Raw genomic sequence first — 25,871 nt, forward strand, 5'->3', positions numbered from 1 at the left:
ATAAAGGTATAAATAAATAGAAGAAGACTCCTTCTTTGTACACAAATCATATTTTTTTTGGTCATTTCAGTTGAAGGAAAATGCATTTGAGAGCTTCCCCCATGTTTTGAAGTCAAAGCTCTCATAACCATGTCTGCATATGCAGGAGAATCCACCAGCGACAAGACTATCTATCTATACACACACCCAAATGCTGGGGTCTACTACAACTATGAAAAAGAATCATATGTTGATTCTAGACACGTATCCTTCTTTTTTACACCATTTTTATTTCCCTATGTGGTTGGTTGCTAGAATCCCTTTCCAGCATCCCATCACTGCTGGCTTCCCAACCAGCTGTACATACTAACGTTCTTTATAAATACAAAAGGTTAAAGACAACACCACCACCATCAAGGAAGACTTCTCGCCTTCCTCCATATTGCTTCTCCACCATCTGGAGCGACTCGGACGAAATTGACTTCTCTGGTGAGCATGACTACGTACAACCTGCACAAAGATTGAACACCGTAAGGCCAATACCCTAAAAATATTATGATACACTATTCACCGTATGCATTCAACCTCAAGTGTGTTCCTTCATCACAAATTTGCTAAACAGTCATTATGATACTTCTCATAGTGTCATAATCATTATAAGAAGCTCATTTCTTCAAATTATTAACTGAATACTAAACCCACACCAGAACATATCCCTAAAACAATACTGCAGGGAAGAAAATTACTGTATGTATAACAGTGCAATGAGAAAAGTTATAATACCTGTAGAATGCAAAATAAATAATTTGCAAGGCTAGATCCGAAGCCTGCCACTCATGTAGCAGTTCCGCTGCTCTTAGTCCTTCTGCAATCTAAGGATACCTGAATCGATGGAAAAAGACACCAGCCATGGTTAATTCCATGGCAAGAGGTCCAAACAACCTAAGAACTTCATTTCCCGAGATGTGACAACTTACCTTGATCAACTCCTCACCCAGTTGTTTGGTCAGAATCACTACCTTGCATAAACTTAGTAGTTACAATAAATTGTGGCTGTGCTGGAACAGATGCTGCTATACCTAAAAAGCAAGCACACTTGGCTGATAAGTTGTTCTATGCATTTACAAACTTAAAACAACTGGGGCCTGCTATAAGGTTCTCAGAGCCACCTTTCAAGATTGATAAAAAAATAAACGGAAGTTCATTCATGTGCACCACAATTCTCTAAGCTTAACCAAAGAGCCCATTCTCTATATAATTTCTAGTTTACATATAAACTCATAAACGTATATTTTCTTAGAACGCAAAGCAAAAATAAATTTGATCAACGAAATATAAAGGCGAAGATGTACTGGTCTCTAGATATGAAGAGGAAATAAATCATTGGCAGACAGAGTTGGGGGGAAAAGCAAAGCCAGTAGCGTAAACAAGGGCAAAATGAAATTTTCATATTGATATTAACCTCCAGGATACGGTGTTTGGATTGTGGCCATTGGAGAAGTTGTGATTGCATTAGCAACGGCTCCTCCAAACTGCACTATTTGATGACTTGGCACTGCATATTCCTGTACAGCTGTATAACAATGCCCGCTAGGAACATTTTGACCCACTTGTCCATATGGATAAATAGCTGGGTTAACTGCTCCAGGTACTCCATATATCTGAAGGTACTGCTGAGCCATGTAAGGGTTGTAAGCACCCTGTCCAGAGAAACAATAATAAATCAGGCATCGAGGTACAAACATTACTTGCTCCATTCTTTCCACAACATTGCACTTTGTAAAGCCGCTAACCTGAGGATAGACATTCAGGTCCATATGTTGCATACCTGCACAGATAAACATATATCAAAGATCTCAAGAAGTTCAGCATTGATTAGGAGCTATGCAATACATTTTATTCCAAAATGAAGTTATAGAAAGGTCAAAAAAACATTATTATTCATCACATCAGAAAAACCAAGTCTTCCAAGCGATATACCGGAACACTACTATCGATGAGCCATACCAAGGCCCAAAAACTTCATAGGTAAAATCATAAAGCCTAACTACTCAGCCCATGAGAATAATCACATCCCCCCTTCTCCCAACATTTCTTTCCTTTTGATCCTTATCAAATCACAATCATGATCTTGCCTGTTCAATAAACATTGAGCTCGGGCACATATCCTCTGCAACTTCCAATTTTGCATTCCTGCAATTACCAATCACACCATGTCATATGACTGTACTTCGGCCTAATTAATCCTGAATTCTAACGTAAAGACTAAAAACTCCTTGGCCATTTTGCATGCTGTGATCGGTTTGAACTGCCATGAGACAAGGAGAATAATTAAAAGAGGAGAAAGTAGCTGCAAAAGGAGATGTACCCAATTGAACTCTGATTAGCGAGCTTTCCATAATGATCCAACTACATTTCAGGTTGACGAGGAACATAGAGCGCACACAACCATATTTATGCTAAGGATACAGCCTATTCCTCGTCAACAATTAAAGAAGATATGTTTCTGCACCTACTGTTGTTCTTGTGCAGAAACCTCACGATCCACACATGACAAAATTTCTAATGATAAACAAGCTTTACACAAACTAGCCTAGAGTCCTGCAACTGCAATACAATTTACCACGACAGCGAAGCAAAAAAATACTTAATATGCACATCCTTTCAAATCCAAGCGGAAAATCCCAGGAAATTATCACATAAGAGACACATAAAAAGTGCTGTCACGTACTTGTATCAAAGTCAATTGCAGGCAAAATTATGTTATTTTTATTTATTTATGAAATTCGAATTTAATATTGAATTTTTTGAAGCGAGTTCGGATTTCAATTAAACTCAAATTATATTTGAATCGAATCTAATTTTAGAATAAATTCTATCCATGTTACTTTTTGATCGTAAATTCCGAATTCAATATCAACTTTTTTGTCACTCGAACAAATATCAACCAATCAAAGCTAATTGCAACTCATAAACATAAGCTGGAGTTGGTGGTAAAAGGTTTAGGTTTGTGGTTTTCTTTCATTGAACCGGTTGGTATATTATATTTAGCATATAGACCCTAATATTTTTGCAATAAAAAAATATCTCAAACATTGTGCCCCATCTTCACCTCTAAGACCTGCAAATACAGATTGGGTTGAAACAATAACAGTCCAAATAAACCCATAGATTCAAGTGTTTGATCATGCAGAAACAGGAGTGAAAACCAACAATGAAAAAAATCTTCGGCATGAAAAAAAAACATAGTACTTATAACAATGATGTGTGGTGGTGGGGACGCAGAGGCCATTAACATGTGCTGCCTAGAACAAAATCATATCTGTCAGTTGCTATTCTTTATTCTTTGACAACTTCCTTAAACAGGAAAGCCTATTCCTGTTTTCTTTCTTTTGGGTTTAAAATTGTTGATGGGGGTATCTTGCAATGGCTAATGGCCTACTTGCTAAGTTGCTACTCTGAATTCTGCAATTTTCTGCATCTTTTAACTGTTACATACACGGCAGACTAGTGTAAGCATTACATGCATGATTAATTGATTGTCATGATGATACATGTGTGACGACATTAAATTATACTTGTTTTCTCACTTTGCATTTTAAATCTTTTTTTATCCCATTTCACTTGCAAAGGTTTGAAAGTTACATTAATTTGCTAAATCTCCATTGACCTTCACTATTTTATTTTTGATGAGATTTCAATCTTCCCTTTCCATCAGTTTTTTTTCCCAACCAGTTCCAACATTCTTAGACATAGAAATCCACAGGGAAAATTACAACTAATTCAACAGTACCAAGTTTACTTATAGTTACATTTCTCCTAAAACGAGTCTGGCCAAAGCCACCTAATCTAAACATGATGAGGCTCACATTGATCCCTGCTCAAAAGGGACACGGACAAAGAGTCGACCATGCAAGCTAACAACAGCGGATGTCTGCAGTGGATCGATTCTCGCCGGTAAGGTCACTACCTGTGCAAACCACACCAAATTAAGATCAACTCAACGAATCTTCCTAACATTTTCATCTCAAATAAGATGATAAAACTATAAAGAATATTAAGTACAGTGCCACCAAAGACAGAATTAATTCCTCCTATTTTGTGTATTCTCACTATGTTATCAAGCATGTAATTGAGGACTTGAGGAAAGCTACAGATGCTGTACCTTCTTAAAGGGGGAGATACCCCAAGGATTGTCAACATGCTCTGGTTCACCTGTTATAACCAACCGTCCAGCAGGATCTGATTGAACTCTTACCTAGATTTACATCCAGTGAAAATTAATAGAGACTAAAGCAATATGTAATATGAAACACCAAACATATTTTCCAATCGAAGGAATTTAAAAATCATAGTAACAGAATCCAAAAGGACCAAAAACTTTCCATGAATTTGAAAGCAGAAAAGCAGCTAAAAATTTGTTGAGTAGGAAATAAAGCCCCCAGATATATCTATTTATTTCTTGATGCTCACCATAGCTTAGGAAGAACATGGAAATCCAAAATATTTTTTTTGATAAGAATATGGCCTCATTAAAAAACCCCTTCATAGCCATCAAACTCCGAAAAACTCAATAGTCATAGGAAGGAGGAAAAGAATGCCCAAAATTTATTACCAGAAATAGGATTACATCCAAAAGCAAACAGATACAATACATAGGTCCCAATACAAACACCCAAAACAAATTCCCAAATAACAGAACCAAAACACCTATCCTCACACTATCCTATACCCGGAAAATCCAAAATATTTTAAGATATCATTTAACCAATCTAACAAATATTGGGAACTAATGAGACAAATTACTAGACCATTTATTGCTACTGGCATTGGTAAATTACTGAAAATAACAACAGACACGTGAGTTTTTTGCATACTTATCTATGTAATCATCCGCAAATACTATAGGTTGCAAATGCCAACTGTCAAAGATCATATCAAATGTTTACTAATTTACATCACATCATGTAAAAAGGATTTCAGGACAAGTGCATACCTCCTCACGCAGGAGTCCAGGGACCAGAGCATATACCTCAAAGCAATCCTTCTGTCCATTTTAAGGCCAGAGAAACAACTCAGAACTCAAAAGTCAAAACCCCAACACAAGTTGATCCAAAACCGATTGTAACTGAAACCAGTTTTGTAATAATTTTTTTATATGTGTGTACACTGGGAAGGAAACAAGGGTTACTTACAGTTTCACGGACATTGATCTTCACCCAATCAGCAGGGGTTCCCGCATCAACAATCTCGGTGACCAGTCTACATCAAGAAAAATCGCATTGATCAGAAAGTAGAATAAAACAACAATCAGGTTAGTTTGAGCAAGTTTAATATTTCTCGACTTCTTCATGGGCCCGACATCCCTTCACTTTCCCTTTTCTAGCAGAGGCATCAAATGATTATTGTCATCCTAGAACGGGGTTGGAATAGGACTGATGTTATCTGTGTGGCCTTCTTAAGGGATATATGAAACATCAATAGCAAATTGTATGGGCCTACAATAAAAGGGTTCTTAAACCTTGCACAGATTAGTGAGAAACAGATTGGTGCTTAAAGTTTCTTTGTACATTTAAATTAAGAGTATTCTTCTGTCGTCAGGCTTTGCACTGGCTCATTTTTTTCAAGGTGTTCCTAGCAGCAACGGGTGCAATAAGAAAATATCAAGAAAAGGATTCTTTGCATTAAATCAATTATGCAGCCGTAAATGATTCAAATATTTCTTCTTTTGATGGAAGAACCTTTCGTAAATTAATAGAATGAAAAATCGTCTCCATCTTCAACTTAAACTTTCAATTATGTAGAATGTAAACAGAGACGGAAAAAAGAAAACCCTAAATAAAAATAACATATAGCTAAGTGATTAGCAAATATTAACTGCTTATCTGATTCATGTCCAGATTCCATGTTTATTGGTGTCTTCTGCTTCTGCAAACCTGGAAAAGAAACCAAAAACAATATGAAAATTCATGGCAATAAAGGTACAATTAAGTGTATTTTTGCAACATTATTATTAATGATATTCTTTAATTCTTTTTTTCTTTTAAATATAATAGAAAGATCTAAACATATAGCAGCATACCAATGTTTTTGAGATGTCTTTCACGCTTCAGAGTAGGACTCGAGATCTTATCCTGTGTAGAGGAATTCTTGTACCACTTAGACTTTTGCATTATAAGAAATGATCCAAAAATAGGAATACAACAATATAAAAAATTAGAGATGATAACAAGGTTTAATTATTCAACAGGCCTTAATGATAGGCTCGGTAACCTCTCCATATCCAACAGAACGTTGAGCATGCCAACCCTGCATGGCACGAGCCGCAGCATCCCTGCGTGCCCTTCCTGACCCCGGAAGGAAGCCACTTGACTGCACGGGAAACTCGGAAAACATTAGAAAAAGTATGCCTTACCAGAAATGGTGAGAGGAAAAGAGTATGTCATCAGTTTACTCGTATGAAATTCAGCTTCATGTCAGTATATCGAATGGAAGATGGAAAACTCAAAAATATATCACCAGACTGTTGTCTAATATGAAGAAATAAAATCCTACCTCCTTTTCACCACTTGCATGAGGCAGTGGGGAAGCAGGAAGTTGAATCTCACCATTCTCCCTTTTATACTTTTCGTATTCTAATAGTGCCTGCTCAACCGTAAAACAATCAGTCAATAGGAAATACAACCTCAAATACAATTATTGTTACAAAAAAAGTGTAAATCAATGAACTTTCCTTTTTACCCAATCAGACAGTCAAATAGATTATGTGAAATATTGGCAGTGCTATCAGTTTACCATGTTTATTATTTAGTTTGGTTTGGATAAACATGTCTTTGAAAATTTACACTATGATTCTGATTATACCAAGAAAAAACTACTCTAGTTTATTTAGTGGTTCAAAGATATGACAGATCACAAGAAATATTGGCATCGCTATCAGTTTGCCACATCTTTATTATTTAGTTTGGTTTGGATAAGCATGTCTTTGAAAACTTTCACTATGATTCTGATTATACCTAGAAAAAAACTAGGCTAGTTTCATCTAATGGTTCAAAGATATGCTGGGGAGGGGCAGGCAAAACATCTACTCCAGTAACTACACAACTTAGATACAAGTAAAGTCTGTCTCATATACACATTAGTCTAAAAAGCACGTGGCAGAAATATAACTTTCACAAAGAACATGCTCAAGACAATCCCCAAATTCATTCCCAGCACAGGAAGAATGTTATCTGTGATATGTATCATTTATTTTTAATGCATGATACCAAAAGAAAGGGCATATGCATATGCATGTGCATGTGCATGTGCATGTGCATGTGCATGTGCATGTGCATGTGCATGTGCATGTGCATTGCTATTTCTTTTCTTTTCTTTCTTCCTTTTCACTTGATGGTTTAATTTTAATTAAATGTGTCAATGAAGGATTGTCTTGGCAGAACAACAAGACTGGTACATTATGATCTAGAAGTCACATTTCCAAGGCATGGAAACAGCCTCATCTCACAGCGAGCGAAAAGTTACATGTATTATACCCACAGTTCTTACAATAAGGCAGCTAGTTAATTGTCCCAGCCAAAAAAGCATACCTTCTCATAGAAAATGCGGAATGTCCAAGAGACAGTTGTGCAGGTCCTGGGAGAAAGAAAGAATTAGCTACCAAAGTCAATCAAGAGAATAATATACACTTCCACAAAGAGCATGTCATATAAAGTACTTTGTGTTAACATCAAATGCAACGGGGAAACTATTGGGATTGAAACATAACTTTGCATAAAAATGTGCATTGAAAAAACAGAAAGAATAAAAAACGATCTTTCTCCTTACTTTGGGGGGTTGAAAGACTCTCCCACTTGCCGCCATAACTTTGATGCAGTCACCTATAAGTATCGATCGTGAAAAAATCAATTTATATACTGATGATGTAAAAGAAGGTAAATCATGAGAAAACTCCCAACAATCTTCCAGCCTTTAAAAATCACAAACTATGTCCCACAGGTCACGATCCAGGGTTTAGAGCAAAACATATAATAACCAGGTTATATTGTAAATAATCAACACATTAATAATTTTTGCCAAAAGGTAATCCTAAAGGACATAAAACTCTTATTCACGGAAACAAGGATTTAGAGAGTAAATATGCATCCAGCTTATTATCAGACTGTTAGGATCTTAAATCATATATAGTCACTCCCTAAAAATCGAATTGAGTATCTATATTTGACTTGGCATGTAGATCAAGAAAAAATTTAGAACTTTAATGTTTCATATATCATTGGATTAAAGCTCTTGAGTCATGTTGCTAAAGGACCATTTGGGAAGCTTTAAGAAAATACAAAATATTAATATGGTAAGTGAAGAAAAGTAAAGGCTTAGGTGTTACAAGAAAGAAAGGACGACATGTGAAAGGGGTTGGTCGATTGCATTCCTATTATTTTATACACTTCCTGAATCAACCTTCTGTACACTTCTTAACGGAAACATAATTATGTGCAAACCCATTTAATGACACAAAGTTAAAGATCAACAGTGGATATTTGTTTTTTATAGAGAGCCACAAAAGTTTTCTGAAAATGTTTGCAGATAATTCACTCTATAATCCAACTCTCAACAGAATATCCTAGAACTATGATATCCCGCAAGCACACCCAAACTTAGCTACCCTCAAATGTGTGTGTCTTGCATTATATTTAGAGGCCTGCTTATACATCAATTATTAATACCTTTCCAGAAGTGGATTTAAATGAATCATTAAAAGTTTGCCCATAAGTCACACAATCGCTTTATTGGAAAATCATAATTGAAGGAGTTATCCTGCTCTAATATGCTTTAAAACAGTAAACGTGTGTTGTATCCTTTATACATCAAATTAGAAGCAAAACAAATTAAAACTCTTGCAATCAGATCTTGGGTTCAATCCCTAGCACCCATACCACCTTCCATTCTAGATATTGTATAATACAACTGTCATCGTCCTGTTAAATAGGAAATTACAACTTTGGAAACTTAGTAATTACTGCATCTTTAATAAATAAAACAAGGCCTTGCTAGAATTTAATCTTATTCACCTTCAAAAACAAGAAACAAATCCAAACCAGTTTACACGTAAACGAAATCAGATTGTTTGCAACTGTATACTTGTTAAAGCCTAAAGCCATTAGCTAGGAGTATAATGCATTATCACACACATTAATAAATCAAATCGAATGTAACCTCTGACTTGTCAGTGCTTGTTATGTGAAGTAAATGGGAATAGCAAAGGATGATTTAAGGGTTCAGAGAAAAAGCTAAAAACATCAGTTAATGATATCAGAATATGCATGCATACCACATCATAGCCGCCCAATTTAATAACTGCTCTCCACAACCTACATCGAATGCAAATATACAAAAAAGCACAAATTAGACTGTGAGGAAGAGTAGATTCATAACCTGAAAATTCAAATCAAGGATCACTACAAACTCACTTAAGGCAGTTTAGCGGTTCTCCATAAAATTTAGGAGGCTTGAATTCCAATGACCTATCCTTATAGAAACTTTCCAGCTCCTTCATAAATGCTGCTCGCTCCTCTAGTGTTCCAGCTTCATCGGCCTCAACCATCTATATACCAAACAACAATATGAGTTAAAAATAGGATAAACAGAATGATCAACGCTTTTTTGCTAATGTCAGATCTTAGAGAACATTTCTCTCATGTACCTCAGGATCCAGCAACCAACTCCTTGGCTTCTCCACCCTCTCGGGTTCAGATTTAGGTGTAGAAAGAAGGGGAGCAGCGTCTCCATTGCTTTTCTTCTCTGGTGGTTCAGCAGGAGAAGCATCAGCAGGAGGAGCATCAGGCAAATGTGGAGTATCAGTCATGTCAACATCAGTGGGCATGGTCAGAGTCTCATCAGCTATTGTTTCATTGGCATTTTGATCCTCAGTGGGGTTTGAGGGCTGTTGTTGTTGGAAAGCAGTATCAGCAAGGTTAACTTGAGAATCCTCGGGCAGCTGTTGTTCCAACATTTCGGTATCTCCCATCTTGCTTATATAGATTCTCCTGTCTGCATCAACAGTTGAATTGATGATTTACTGTACCAAAAATTAAAAAAAAAAGAAAAAGAAATACAAGAGACAATGGTAATCTCCAAAAAGCTCAATTGTCAAATACGTTATACAAAAACCGAACCCTAACTCATAATTCTTTTGTCAAAACCATATAAATCCTAGAAACAGACCGAATCACTGACTCAAAAGAAACAATTGGGAGAGGGGCAGCAGCGGCCACTCGTTGTCGGACTAACATTGCTATAGAAAGTATCGTACTTACACAGTTCAACGGTTACACTTTTCACCTGAGGCTGGAATTATTGAATTCTGATTTGGATTCGCTCGCCACTGCCAACTTAGCTACCAAATACAAAGTCTCTTTCCTTTTATGCCACACGCGGCTTGGCTTGGCTTGGCTTGGCTGCTTGGGTCTTCTACCTTATTACCGTAATACTAATAATAATAAATGAATTGAAACAAACAAACAAAACCCAGTAAATGGTGCGTTAGCTCTTATTTTGCCCAAGCGGTGCGGTGGCTTACGCTTCTGGTTGTTTCAATTCCCCCTTCTCTCGGTTCTCACCCCTACCAGGCCTGGCTGAGCCACCCCATCTTGCTTCTTTCAAAGTTACCAATACTATTGCCTGCTATACTCTAAGCCCAATTTTCGTATCTCCTATTTGGGCCCCCCTCCTATGCATATTGTTACTATTATCAAGAACAAAATTGAAATTAGTCGAATTTTATAATTTAAATTTTATAAAAGAAATTGAATCAAATCACTAAATTATTTGAATTATGTTTAAAATTAATTATCAATATTTATAATATTATAATAAAATTTTATTTTAATTTAAACAATTTTCTATAATTATATACATATATTTTGTAGAGTTAAGAAACTAGATTCAAACCTAAAGATCAATCTATTAATTACAAAAAAAATTTAAGTTATTAAAGTTATATTTTTAAACTCAATTTAAAATTTATATTTTTTTAACATAGCAGTTGAAATTTTTAGCATCGGTTCTAATTGAACATTTAATTTTCTTCAAATCAATTTGATTTTGCCTCACCTCTAAATGTGACAATCAATACATATATTATAATAAAATATATAATATAATATTTTAAAATGTTTACTGTAATCTACTTTATCTAATTCAAAATTTATAACAATCTTAAAGGTATTCAAATAAAATAAACGAAAGTTAAAAAGATCCTAATAAAATATTACCTTAAATATTTAAGATAATTATAAGGTAATATATGTTCATGATTTTTCATACCCTGCAAACATAACTGCTAAACCCAAGACCTGAAAAAATAATCCTCTCTTTAATCACTTACATCGCTAACCTAAAACCCCAAATACTAATTATAAATCCTAATATTAAACATTAAATATTAAACCTAAGGTACTGACCCCTAAAACACTAAATTTTAGACGCTAAATTCTACTTGCTAAACCCTAGACATCAAATATTAAACATTATATCTTAAATCTAAATTTTTAAAGCATGTGTTGATTCAATTATTCTTTACTAGTTCATCAGCCAAAGTAAAATAACAAACAAATCGGGGGGGGGGGGGGGGGGGGAACTACTAGTAGTCCTAATCGTACGAATGCTTGGGAGAAGCATATAGTTTTTACTACAAAACTCCCCCCCCCCCCATGTTATCCCCTGTGCAGTTTCAAAGAAAATCCTTGTTCAGATCTGCAAAGTAAGGATGTTACATGGCTTTCCTGGCTGAAATACGCTTCGAGGGATTGTTTTGCAACATCTTCGATAACAGGTCTAGCCCATCGCTATCCATATTAGGAACAGCTGATGACAGACTCTCAGAGCTCCAGTCGGGATAGTCATGCCAGTTTGGTAGTTTGCTCACTCCAGGCCACATTTGTTCATTTGGAGTACCCAACAACCTGCAACGATGAAAATTGGAAACTATCAAAATGGGAAACACCACTCCATAATGGGTGATGTAGGGACTAGAGAGGGGCATCGTAGTGTACCTGAAAAATATTAAGGAGCTGCTGTAGTTCAGAATCTCCGGTGAATAGGGCAGTCTTGGTGTACAGTTCAACTAAAACGAATAAATACATTATTTAGTGAATCGAGAAGTATGAATCTATGTTTACTCGGATGTGAGTGTTGTTGAATAAGTACATTGTTTAGTGAAACAAATCCATGTTTACTCATATGTGAGTGTTAATTGCTGAATACATGTATGTATGTGACACGGGTATAAATACATGATAACAAGTGAGTGAATAATGATAATAACAAGGAATAAAGACATTATTTAGTGAATTGAGTAATAGGAATCTATGTATGGTTGAATACATGCATGCTTGTGATCATTTTTAAATTTAATCTCTTTACATATTTAGAAGTCGAGGGCACGAGTCAACAGTGTTATTTTATTGGGTTGAGTCTTTGAGCCACTTACTTCGGCGATTTTCCCGGTATATCACCGGTGATCGATATTATTATCGATCTAACACCGGTCAGACTATATTTTCCGATTTAACACCCATAGCAGGAAAGCGCGCCCCCTGAACCGCGCTATATGCAGATTTGGCGCCACGTGGGTATAGCGCGCCCCTTGCCCCGCGATATACGGTGATCTGGCGCCACGTGGGTATAGTGCGCCCCTTGATCTGCGCTATACCTGGATATCTGACACGTGGGGTATAGCGCGGTGCAGGGGGTGCGCTATACCCCTAAGTACCCATCCCTTCACGTCCCCATCTCTCTATAAATACCCCATCCTCAATCACTTTTATCACACCAAATTCTTTCAAATTCTCTAAATTTCTCTCAAATACTCTCTTTTAAGGTATATTTTATAATATTTTTATTATTATGTTTTTACTTTATTTAATATTTTATTAATATAATTCTTGTGCAGATATATAATAGAAGGCAATATACTTCGCTCGGATGGAAATCATATATCTCTACATTTTGCTGATACGGTAACATTTTAACGTTTTAATTTAATTTAAATTATTAGTAATATTTAGTTGATTTATTTAATGCATGATTATTAGATTAAGAATTAAATATCTCGACACCTTACTAATACGGTAACATTTTAACGTTTTAATTTAATTTAAATTATTAGTAATAATTAGTTGATTCATTTAATGCATGATTATTAGATTAAGAATTAATTTTTGTAATTATTTATTTTTAGGAGAATGACCGTGTATTAGATCCTTTTATTAGGAATCTTAAGTTAGTGATACCCAGCTGTGTCTTGCCGTATTTAGTAGAGGCTGGATTCGGTTACATAGGTAGATATCAGGGTCATTGTAAGATAGAGCCAGACCTGATTTCTGCCTGAGTAGAGCGGTGGAGGCCGGAGACCCACACATTCCATCTTCCGTGCGGAGAGTGCACGATCACGCTTGAGGATGTTTCTATGCACCTGGGGCTTCCGGTGGATGGAGATGTGATATCGGGGATAACTTCCAGTTCTTGGACTACTTAGTGTCGGGATAGTCTAAGACGTGTCCGGGAAAATTTTATCGGAGGTAGGATACCGTTAAATTGGTTAAATGCCAATTTTCGGGAGTTGAGCGCAGACGCCTATGAGGATGAGGTTAAGATGTATGCACGGGCATGCATACCGCAGCTGATAGGAGGGTTGTTGATGCCGGACAAATCGCGCAACCTAGTTCACTGCATGTGGTTGCGACATCTTAGCGACTTTCATCTCGCCGGATTATTCAGTTGGGGCTCGACAGTTTTGGCTTTGTTGTACAGGGAGATGTGTGGAGCCACTGACTACAGGCGTAATGCTATCGGCGGATGTCTCCTGCTGCTGCAGTCTTGGGCTGGTATCGATTACCCTTTTTATGTCCCATTGTGAAGAACCCATTCGTATTTCCACTACTTCTGAGGTAATTATAAACCTGATTTTGTATATTAATAATTTTATACAGCGTATAACAATTTTTTTCCTTGAATAGGTGGTCTAATGATAGGAAAAATCATCAGGAGCTACCTAATGATTAAGAAAAAATTAGGGTGTTAATCGATCAGAAGGCTGGCACACAAGTATGAATTTTAATGTTTAAAAATCGATTTTAGATTATAGTTATATAATTAGATTATTATTTTGATAAAAATTATATATTATTTGTTTTAGTTTGAATGGGTGCCATATTCTACTGATGATGTTAGGGCGGTGATCCCACCTGAGTTGAGGGGTCTATCAGATGTTTGGATGGTGCTGGTCCCTCTGATCTGTTATGCGACCGTCGAGTGGCACTCCACTGATCGCGTGCTCCGGCAGTTTGGTTGTTTTCAACCAATTCCGAAAGCACCTCGCAATATGGACGAGTTGCATAGCTTAGATAGACGCGGCAAGACAGATACAGATTGGCTGGTGAGGCATCATGGGTGGGTCGTGTTGTGGGAGGATCGACATCGGCGCCTTCCCCGTAGAGAGCCCATTTTTGATGACCTCTTGATGTATGCTGAGGATTATTATGAGTGGTTCATCAGTAACGGGAAACCGTTTCTATTTCCCGAGGATGCACGAGGGCAGACCTTTCCACGACGTCGACAGAGACGTTCACCGACACAGCACCATCGTCCCCCGACTCGTGGAAGGAGAGAAGGTGCTTCCGGTTCATCCTCAATTGCATCAGCAGGACCTTCCCAGCAGCCACCGCAGCCATATATGATGCCGCAACCATATATGATGCCGCCATCGCCTTTCCATTACCAGATGTCGCCGCCGCCGCCTTCACCTGGTTTTATGACCCCGCCACCGTCACAGATGACCCCTTCTGGAGGCTATTATGGGTCTATGTTTGTAGATCCGACTTGAGGTTCATATGCTGGATATTTAGCGGGTTCATCCTCATCACCCATGGCCGCAGCACAGACACCTCCTGTACAGTTTTCACACTCAGCGATGTCTGGGTTTTCCCAGTTTTTGTATGCCGGTGGGATAGTCAGTCATACACCTCCAGGGTCCTTATTCTATGGAGGTTCTTCATCGTCATCAGCTCCTCATCAACCTGATGTACCTGCTCAGGACGACAACGATGACAACGATGATGATGGTGACGACGACGATGACGATGACGATGATGATAACAGCGAGGAGTCAGAACCAGTGATACGAAGAAATCCTCCTCGAGACCGACAGCCACCGCCATGCGGAACACATTCGCGCCGTAGGCATCGATAGATTTTTTGTTTAATTGTAATTTTTTATTATTTCTCATTTAATACTTACTTTATTTTTGTTAAATTTGTTGGACTTTTTTTTAATATATTTTAGTTAATTTTGTTTATTACCATTTAATATCAGTTATTGTAATTTGGTTATCATTTACCACTTTATTCTTATTGTAAGTTTGTTGTATTTAAATATCAAATTGTTATTAGTTTGATAAAATTTAATAATTGTGTTCATTTTTTTAATCTTCATCAGCGATTATCGAATGACATTAACTTGAAGTAAATGCAAATTAAAATACAAGAATTATTATTTGATAAACAAATACATCATTTCCTCATCAACTGTTACTTGATGACAACAGAAGTGGACATGTTTTTCTAGTGTGTCCTGGGTTTCTACAATGGCCACATATTCTGTCTTGTCTAGATCTTTCTCGAATATCCATATCGCAATGAATTCGATTGGATTTTGGACGACCACGCTCCCTCAATAAACTCGAATTTGGTACAATCGGAACCCAATCTTGAACCTCATCAGGGTCTTTATCATTACCTATGGGGGAAACTCAAATTCGTATATCTTAAAAACTTCAGATAGTAGGTATACGGGATCCACAAAATGGTTATAGTCTTGACGTGTATACGAGCAAGCTGCTATCACATGAGAGCATGGATACTTCAGAGCTTGAAAAAACCCACAGTCGCACGCTCTGTCCCTTAGATTTACTCTTAACGACACAACTTCAATCCCTTGAAGAGGTTGGGGCAACTCTGTGACACGAAACATTTCATGCCTTCTAGAGAAGTTTGTTACAGACATTCCATTTGATGCAGCAATTTTTTTATGTAGATCTGCAACTAATCTAGGGTGATAGACATGACCGCTTGCATCCAGGTTTCAGCTTGTCCCCCGAGCTTCGCAAAAAGCGCCCCCAAACGAAAATATGTAGTTTTTACCAAAGCCGCTACAGGTAAGTGACGTGCACCCTTTAAGGTTGAATTTATTGCCTCAGCCAAGTTGGTCGTCATGTGTCCATATCGATATCCACCATCATATGCGTTCGTCCACATTTCTTTATCGATTAGGCTGATGTATTCGTAACCTTCCTCGTTCTTCGCCCGCAAATCTTGAAGCATTGATTCAAACGTTCGAGGAAGTAGTTCGTAACCTGATCAAAAAATGTATAACTTACTAACTTACTTTCTTTGCAAAATTAAAATGATCAAAAAATGTATAACTTACTAACTTGCTTTCACTTACCCATGCGCACAATTAATTGACGCTCATCATTCTTCTTGTACCTTCCATGATAGTTCGCAACAATGTGTCGGAGACAATACCTATGTTGGACAAAGGGTGGTTGCCACAATGGACCCAAAGACTCCATTGCTGCTTTGATCCCAGCTCCGCGATCTGAAATGACACAAATTTTTTCCCTCGTGATAACATGTGCACGTAAATTTCAGAGAAAAAAGGCCCAATAATATGTATCTTCTCCTTCGACAAGAGCAAAAGCAACTAGAGGAATGTTGCGATTGCCATCTTGGACAACTGCCAATAATAAAACTTGCTTGTATTTTCCATAAAAGAAAGTCCCGTCGATCTGGACCACAGGCTTGCAGTATTTGGCAGCATTAACGCACTGTGGGTAACTCCAAAAAACCCGATAGAATTGGCATCGCTCGCGAAAAACTCGATCATTATGGTATGCATAGGAGGTTTCGAAGTCCACAATTGTCCCAAGATTCAACGTCCGCACCAGCCTAAACCAACCTGAAAGTTCGTTGTAAGATGCATCCCATTCGCCATGAAGTTTGACAATGGCATTTTGTTTTGCCAACCAAGCTTTTTTATAGGAGACGGTGTACCCATACTGCGATTGTATAGCTGAAATCAACACTGCAACAGCTATATGAGAGCTTGCTTTTACCATGGGCATGATGGCTTGACATATCACTTCAGAGTCCAAGTTCGGATGATCTTGACTGACCCCTCCAGCACAACATGTGTGAGGACCGTTGTATACTGTTAGTTCTCATATGTTGTTTTTCCTCTTCATTTTCGATACGTGAACCATCCAATTGCATCCATTTTCGCGTCGGGCACAATAGCATACATATTTTTCGGTCGTCGATCGGTTAACTCTGGACTGAATAGAATTACGGATATTGTAATTTTTGATAGCTATCATCGCTTCTTCTTTGCTTGAAAACTCCATGCCTAAAGATAACTCACCATCATTTATTGATGAGTAATATCTATAGTCACCGAGATGAGGCATATCCGCAAATTCTGGCCCGTACATTGCACCATAATCAGCTTCATACATGTGTGCAGGAGGGTCAGTTTGTGCCGTATTTCCTGGAACTTCATCATCATCGGAGTTGAATTGCGGTGATTCTGGGTAAATGAATAGTCCAGTCTCAGCACCATCCGCACCAGGCTCACGAAGCGGTTCTTCTGGTGGAGATGATGGTTCCTCCATGCTCTCCACATTTAGGTCGAAGAACCTACTACTTGCATGCCTTCCCCTTGAACTGGAATGCATATCGACATTGAGATCGAAAAAGCTCGCAGTCGAATGCCTCCCCCTGGAGCTTGAAGCCATCGTGTCAAATGGAAACTGCACAGATGGTTGCGTCGATGGCATCTCCATATTAAGGTCAAAGGGATTTGCAGATGAATGCATTCCCCTTGAATTGGACGCGGTGTTGCCATACGTATTGTTCATGGACCTACCTCGGTACATATCGTAAGGAGTTGCGGATGAATGTCTCCCCATTATGGCATTAAAATCATTACACATTATTGTAGTCGGTCTGTCAACTTGATCAACTTGTTCAGTCAGCCCATAGTGTGAGCTTAAAGATTGACCCCGAACAGTACGCACTTGAACAAAATGTGCATACATCTCAATAGCGGCGTCTGAATAATTACTTTGAGCTTCAACCATCATTTGAACATCATCATTGTTCGAAAGTTCGAACGCTGTATAAGTTAATGGCAACAATGATGTTGGAAATCTGTACTGCAACGACGACATTCTTCTGTTACTTCCAACATGAATCTTCCTCAAAATCTTTGTTATTAGCTCCTCAAGAGTTATGTTTCTCTTGAATGATATTTTAACACGCTCATTTGATACGAAAACAATGGCGGTTTCATCTTCTCGAATTTCACCATCATAATAAACAATAGCTGAAAGTCACGTCATTCTTTGAGTTTAAAAGTGCGACAATATTATATCTGCAAAAAAAATAACTTAAACAAACCTGATTAAATAAATTATATATGAACGAAAATATAACACAATAAATTTTTTACACATCAATGTAAATAATTTAAATAATATAATTTTATATTATTACCTGCACCGCAAAACTATTTCGACGTATGCACCCGCTTTTCAATTTTACAAACATAAAAATTAATTGAAAATAATTAGTATAATATTTTTTCAAGTAATGATAATAAACAATAAGTATAATTAAAAAATTATAACAAAATTACCTTATAACGAAAAATCACACGACGAGAATTATTACTCGTTGACAGAATTGTTGTATTAATTTATAAGAGAGGAGAGATGTGAGGAGATGTGAGCCGGATGAGAGTATTTATAAGCATATAAGGCGCGGTACTTGCACCGTGCTATATTATAAAAGATATAGCGTGGATTAGGGATCGTGTTAAATATAATTTTGGTACGGCGTATAGCGCGGCCCCTGATTCGCGCTATACCCCTACGTGGCATATAGCGCGTATCAGGGGGGGCGCTATACCCCACGTGTATCCAGTCAGCGTATAGCGCGGTTCAGGGGCGCGCTTTCCTCCACGTGGCGCCAAATCAGCATATAGCTCGATGCAGGGGGCACGTTTTCCTGCTAAGGGTGTTAGATCGAGAAATATAATCTGACCGGTGTTAGATCAGTAATAATACCGATCACCGGTGATATACCGGGAAAATCACCACTTACTTCAATATTTTCGGGACAGACAGGTTGGACCACATCTATTACCATTTCAAGTCCTGGACTCACCCATTGGGTTTTAAAGGTCCGGAAATTCATTTAAAATTAATTTTTATTGACTACTTGCCTTTACCCATGCATTCAATTATTATTATTAGTTTCTTCGATATTATAATTTGTGTTTAGAATTTATAAATGTTTTTGTATTAAGACTTAAATTTATAATTTCCTTAAAAAAGCTTAAATTTATATTTTTATTAAAATATAATATATTTGATCACTATAGGTAATATTTTGATATAATAACTAGTTTATGATTCATTAACCGATTAGTCCATATTAGATATTATAGAGTCTCATTATATAGATAATCCTTTTAACTTAATTTGATTTATTCATAATATCGAGATTTGAAATAATGATATTACTTAAATAACTTAATATTTTTATTCCATTAGATCAAATAGTAGTTGATACTACATACTAAACTTATTTATATATCATAGTTTATTTTAAGAAATATGTACATAAAGTATATCATTCTTTTTTATTTAGACATTTAGAGTATTTTTTTTGTTAAAATAAGTACAAAAAATTTATGCTAGTTATCTATTTTATTAATGATATCTGTAACACCCCCAACCCGTATCCGACCCGGATACGAATCCGAGGTGTCACATTTACTAGTCAAAGCACATACTCTTATAAAAACCATAGAAAATTTAAAACTTCTATTATATAAAGAAATTCTTTTACACAACCATGTTAAAATCTTAACAGACTCTATCAGAGCATACATATTTAATGACTTAATTACATGCCAACATATTGAATTACATAACAAAACATACTTTACAAAATATTTCTGATATGAATTTAGTGCAGAGATATGCTACTTTACGGATCTGAAACTTGATATTCTGACTTATCCACACTTACACGCTAAGTCATAGACTTAGTGAGACATGTAATTGCACAATGTAAACTAACAAAAGCATTCAAATGTCATATAATACACATCATCATTACATACTTATTGAACCAATCCTTAACATGTTTATCATTACTTATTTCCTTGTAATTAATTCTATTTTATCATATGCATATACTTAACATAAACATATAATATAACTTCAAACACAACAATACATGAATAATTACTATGATCCTATCATACATAACCACATATCATATCATATCATATCACATCATCATAACACACTTGCACTTGTTACCATTATTATCATCTAATCCTAACATATCAATTCTACATGTCACATATCACATGTACCCTTTCACGAGAAACATACATATCATTATATCCAATTATATTTTCTTTTCAAAGCCCATGCACACTACTGAGAACTTAAGGTATGTGAGTACATAGAGGTTGTGCACTATGCTGTCACCACAACTCGTATAATTCCCACTAGGGGCACGTAGAATTTTGTCCCGTAGGACCACTATGTCCCTAGGACCACGTAGAACCCTCGACTCTTGGCATGCCAACTATACCTATAGCTCTCATAATACATGACATGGGCATTCTCTTTTATATCATTTCACATCTTCACATAGGCACATAGTTTACTTTCACGTAGCATATTTCCATAAAATTCACATTCACGTATCACATAACTTTTCACTTTTATTTGTATTATTTTTCACATATAGCTCATAGTTATGATTCTTATCTCATAACACATATTCACATATACATATTCTCGCTTTCACATGGTCATATATCTCATGTTAATTAATCATTTATATTCTTATACCACCTTCATATCACATGATCTTATTTCATATAAACTTATATTCATATATATTATCATCACAGGATCCTACATCTTATTATCACATAAATCATGGCTATCAAAATTATCACACAATACACATTCATATAAATCGTATATACATATGCAGTTAACTTCTAAATTCATATATGTATATCCATCTACTCATAAACATCCTATGCAACATGCTTGTATCTTTGTACTCATGTAATCTAATATCGGAATTAGACTCATCGCAAGTCTAAATTCCCTAACATAACATATATTTACTATCATGTACTCACCTGGTCACGATGAACACTCTTAATCTCTTGTTCTTCCTTGCGTATCTTACTCTGTCGATTTATCCGAACTTTGCTTTCGATCGATGTCTACACAATCATATATTGATACTTATCAGTATCTAATTAATATACTATAATATATAATTTCATAAACTGAATAATGATTTATTCCATTTCCTATTGAAGTGCATCGGTACATACTACAGTGTATCGATGCATTCTTTAACATGTGCATCGATGCACCACCCATGCATCGGTACATACTTTACATTCGATGTTTTAATCTTAAGGGGGTGCATCGATGCACTCCTTATGCATCGATGCACTAATCGCATTCGATGTTCATTTATTTGAGAGTGCATCGATGCACATTGAAGATGCACCGATGCACACTACCCAAAATTTACATCTTGAGCACGAAAATATCTTGTTTTGATCCCAAATTCTACTTATTAATTCCTCCTTATACCTTAAAACTTATCTTTACATATTTAAACCTTCTTATAATACTATAACACTTCACCATATCTCATAATTCACCATAATTCTTGAATCAAAGAATTTCATCAATTTTTCCATGTGTTTTAAACTCAATTCTATCTCCTCTAACTTCTTAAGTAACCATTTGACAAGTCAAATTCATCCTTAGAACTTCAAAAACCCCTTTATATCAAGAATTCATTTCTCAACCCTTAATCAAATTTCCTTTCAAATTTTCTCTGCTTAATGTTTTAAGCTTTGCTTAATGTTTTAAGCTTATATAAGCTTACCTTAAGCTTATATAATACCCAAATACTCCATCCCAACTTATAAATTCAAGAAATTAACCAACTGAAGCAAACTTACCTTATAGACTTTAGCTTGAACCCACGGGAAGAAGAAAGCAAGAAGAAGAAAGAAAGCTTCCAGATCTCTCTATTCCCACGTGTTATCTCCTTAAATAAGGGAGATAAAATATCTTTCCAGCTAAATTACCATAATATCCTTATAATTTTTTCATAATTACCCTTAGATCCAACATTGAAATATCCTTATTAAATCCTTAAACTTTTCAATTTTCCTAAATTGATCCCTAAATTTCAAAAATTCTCATTTTAGTCACTAACCCGGATTTCAGGATTTTACAATATCTATCATGAATTTTATATATGCACAACACATACAAAAATTTCTATCATGAATATATATAAACTAATCCTATTTTCTTTTAAAGGTTCATTACTTGAAATGTGACATTAATTAAAAGATATTTTAAATATTCATATGAAAATGCATTAGGTTTTTTGATTTATTTTAGTTAAAAAATTAAATATTAATTTAAACCATTTATGTATTTAGATAAAAATATAAGGTAAATTACATATTCAGTATTGCAACTATCATTTTTATTTTATTTTGGTCATCTTACTATTATTCATACCTAACGTTAGATTTTGACTTCTTTTTGGTTATCCGTCGTTGAAAAAGTAGCAAAATTACTGACGTAGTATTTTTTTAAAAAAAATTTAATAATGATATGATATTATTTTATTATGACACGTCAGCATCAACGTTAACGGTGGGTGACCAAAAAAAACTAAAACATAATATTAAGTATGATTTTGAAATAAGAAATAGTTAGATGATCAAAATAAAAAAAGTGATAGTTGAGGTACTAAATTTGTAGTTTACTCAACACTATAATACGACTTAAGTGCATGAACAAAGCAAAATGACCCGATACATTACATCGTACCGTACGAACTAATATAAACAACGCAGCTGGTTCCCACTCATCTCTGTCCTGCCTCTGCATGAATAGTGTCCAGACCAAGGACGATAACGTTCTATTCACTTTAACCAATTTTTCTTCTCCTTTCAAATGGGTAAAACTATTGTACCCACTCCTGTATTATATCGTTCCTCCGATACTAGTAAAAAGGTAAAACGAAATGAATTTTTTATATTAATTAAAAATTATTAACTTAATCAAAATATGTGATGTTTGTTTAAAATATATTATGCTTTTTAAGTGATAAGACATATTCATCTTATCTATTACTTTTTCCTTCTCATTATTTTCTTATTAAGTATATAATTTTAGGAGATAAGTTTAATCATAGGTTAAGTCATATAAAATAAAAAAATGATAAAATATTTTTAAAAAATTGATTGATATATTCAACGTAGAAAAATTTTACAACGCTCTTCGGCGTGAATGAACATCGTTAACAATAAACCCCATTAAATTAATTTATAAAACGTTAAATTATAAAGTACTAAACGCATAATTATAAATTAGTTAAAAATATAAATGTAATTTAATTAAAGTAAAATATTTATAAAATATTAATTTTTAGGGTAAACTATACTATTGGCCACCTAACTATTTATCCATTTTACTTTAACCACCGATTTTTAAATCTTGTCAATCGGGTCACCTAACTATTTAAATATTGTCAATTAAACTACCTGCAATTCAATCAGATTGTGACATGTGTCACTATGTGATTGGATTTTTTTAAATATTTTTATTTAATTTAATAAATTTTTCATATAATCAAATGGTGCACGTGTCCAGTTGAATGAATAGAAAACAAATTGAATTAATAACAGTTGTTGGTGGGGTTTGAACCCAAAACGTAAGAATCACTACAATAAAACAGAGGTTTAGCGACGTTTTTTTAGACATATAGCGGCGTTTTTAAGCGATGTTAAAAAATACTTGCGGCGATACGAAAAACGCCTCAAGAAGTGTCAGGTAAACTAGCGCAACTAAAGTTCGCGGCATTTGAGAATAAAAAACACTGCAATAGGTGAAGAGATATAGCGACGTTTTTGGAACAAACGCCTCAAAATGTCAATATATATAGCGGTTTTTTTGGAACAAACGCCGCAAAAGATATATATTTATAGCGACATTTTTTAACAAATGTCACAAAAGGTCGAGATATATAGCGACGTTTTTTGGATACAAACGCTACAAACAATCTATATCTATAGCGGCATTTTTTAACAAATGTCGTAAAAGATTAGGTATATAGCGACGTTTTTGGATACAAACGCCACAAATTATCTAAAATTTTTGTGGCGTTTTTATGTAAAACGCCAGTATTGTCTGTGTTATATAGCGGCATTTTTTTATACAAATGCCACTAATGAACATAAAATTGACAACAATTGATTTTCGTTCTTCGGTTACCCCAAATTACATTTTCAACATATTCCAATATCCAACAAGCATGACATCTATAACGACAAACTCTATTTCCATAACAACCAAATTCAAATTCATTATAGTAAATAAAAGTTTACATTAACGTAATAGGTAATGCAGTTAAACATTGTTTAGTAACATTAACAAAACATATAACATAAATAAGCCCTAAGATGGTGGACTTTGAGGTTGCATTTTCCGTATCATCTGCATCATAGCTTCTAGTCGATTTTCAAATTCTTTATATTTCTGTTGATACGCTGCTTCTCTCTCTGCTTTCGCTGCTTCCCTCGCTTTATTTTTGGCTTTCATATTAGCCCATTTTTTAATCTATTTCAGCCAACTGTTGTTTTAAACGACTAACTTCTAATTGGGAAGACTGAGACTGTGATGACATGTACTGAGATGAACTAGATCCAAAATATTTGGTAGGAGTAACGAATGATCCTTGACAGTGAACCCGTCCAAATCTTTCAAGACCCAAAACGTCATTAATAACTTGATTTTTGATGTCATCCGCATTAACAAGACCATTACTTAAGCCATAGCTTCATATCCCTCAATTTTTCCTAATAATAAAGTAAATAATTATTTCAAATAAGAATGTCATACTACATATATAAATAAAACATAATTCAAATCCTCTATCCAATAAATGTACTATAGTTTCTACAGCTTCAGCAGTCATAGGAGTGCCATCCTTTTTTGTATGTGTCATGTTGAAGAGTTTGATTCGTCCAACTTTAAAACCAGGTGTATTTTCCTACAATATGCCACAATATAATTAATTTGAGTTAGTATGTACATGGAATACAAATAACTATGTGAATAATCTATAATACCTCGTCATTAGCTATACAAGCAAAGCTCTTTGATCCAGCCTTGTGAGTAAACTTTTGTTGTTGCCTGCTAGCAACACCAATATGCTCTCGATCCAATAAACTTTTGTTGTAGGCAATTATTTGGTGTCTTGGTTGTCAAGGAAACAAAAGACGGTTTCTCAATCAACCATGGAAGTTGAGTACAAAAGTCTTGCTGATGTGGCTGCAGAGGTCACTTGGATCAATGATGTACTTGCTGATTTGGGTGAAGCTTCGGTTATAATACCCACTATCTGGTGTGATAATTCGGGTGCTATTGCAATGAGTGCCAACCCGGTTTATCATACACAATCCAAGCATGTTGACCTCGATATGCATTTTGTACGAGAAAAGGTTGTTGCTAAACAACTACAGGTTCAATATGTGCCAGCCTCACATCAGATTGCAGATGGCTTTACCAAACCATTAGCTAGAGGTGCATTTGAATATTTTCGCGATCGAGTAAAGGTTCACTTGGTTCAAAACAAAGAAAAAGCAAAGGGAATGTTGAGTATAGATGCTGTTGGGAATAATACACGTGCCA

At 35.5% G+C, this 25,871-nt stretch overlaps 1 protein-coding gene and 1 long non-coding RNA gene across 5 annotated transcripts in view; both read right to left on the reverse strand.

Annotated features, from left to right (window-relative positions):
* Positions 1-145: 145 nt before the first annotated feature.
* LOC120198191 lies at positions 146-2,725 on the reverse strand. 2 transcript variants are annotated; one of them, XR_005523340.1, is made up of 6 exons: positions 2,348-2,725; positions 1,773-2,172; positions 1,442-1,679; positions 957-1,058; positions 763-861; positions 146-489 (listed from the first exon to the last, which is right to left on the reverse strand). It is a non-coding gene; the product is annotated as an uncharacterized LOC120198191 (long non-coding RNA). The 2 variants fall into 2 exon arrangements; XR_005523339.1 differs by having other exon boundaries at positions 1,773-2,588.
* Positions 2,726-3,629: 904 nt separating this feature from the next.
* The window catches only part of LOC120198188 (AT-rich interactive domain-containing protein 5-like), a 29,592-nt gene continuing 7,350 nt past the window's right edge, over positions 3,630-25,871 (reverse strand). The window contains exons 2-15 of one of the 3 annotated variants that reach the window (XM_039199553.1): positions 21,862-21,871; positions 9,680-10,026; positions 9,447-9,580; positions 9,308-9,347; positions 7,807-7,859; positions 7,569-7,614; positions 6,535-6,624; positions 6,232-6,351; positions 6,062-6,113; positions 5,858-5,915; positions 5,175-5,241; positions 4,976-5,026; positions 4,145-4,237; positions 3,630-3,949 (exon numbers count right to left, since the gene is read on the reverse strand). In XM_039199553.1, coding sequence (XP_039055484.1) covers positions 3,845-3,949; positions 4,145-4,237; positions 4,976-5,026; positions 5,175-5,241; positions 5,858-5,915; positions 6,062-6,113; positions 6,232-6,351; positions 6,535-6,624; positions 7,569-7,614; positions 7,807-7,859; positions 9,308-9,347; positions 9,447-9,580; positions 9,680-10,003 — 1,233 coding nt within the window. In that variant the 5' untranslated portion in view covers positions 10,004-10,026; positions 21,862-21,871 and the 3' untranslated portion in view covers positions 3,630-3,844. Of the gene's footprint in view, positions 3,950-4,144; positions 4,238-4,975; positions 5,027-5,174; positions 5,242-5,857; positions 5,916-6,061; positions 6,114-6,231; positions 6,352-6,534; positions 6,625-7,568; positions 7,615-7,806; positions 7,860-9,307; positions 9,348-9,446; positions 9,581-9,679; positions 10,137-10,292; positions 10,509-21,861; positions 21,872-25,871 lie in introns of those variants that run through there. The other 2 variants (XM_039199551.1, XM_039199552.1) reach the window with 2 other exon arrangements.

This window comes from Hibiscus syriacus, unplaced genomic scaffold (genome assembly GCF_006381635.1).
Source record: "Hibiscus syriacus cultivar Baekdansim isolate YM2019G1 unplaced genomic scaffold, ASM638163v2 tig00117056_pilon, whole genome shotgun sequence".
In the NCBI taxonomy this organism is placed as follows: Eukaryota; Viridiplantae; Streptophyta; class Magnoliopsida; order Malvales; family Malvaceae; genus Hibiscus; species Hibiscus syriacus.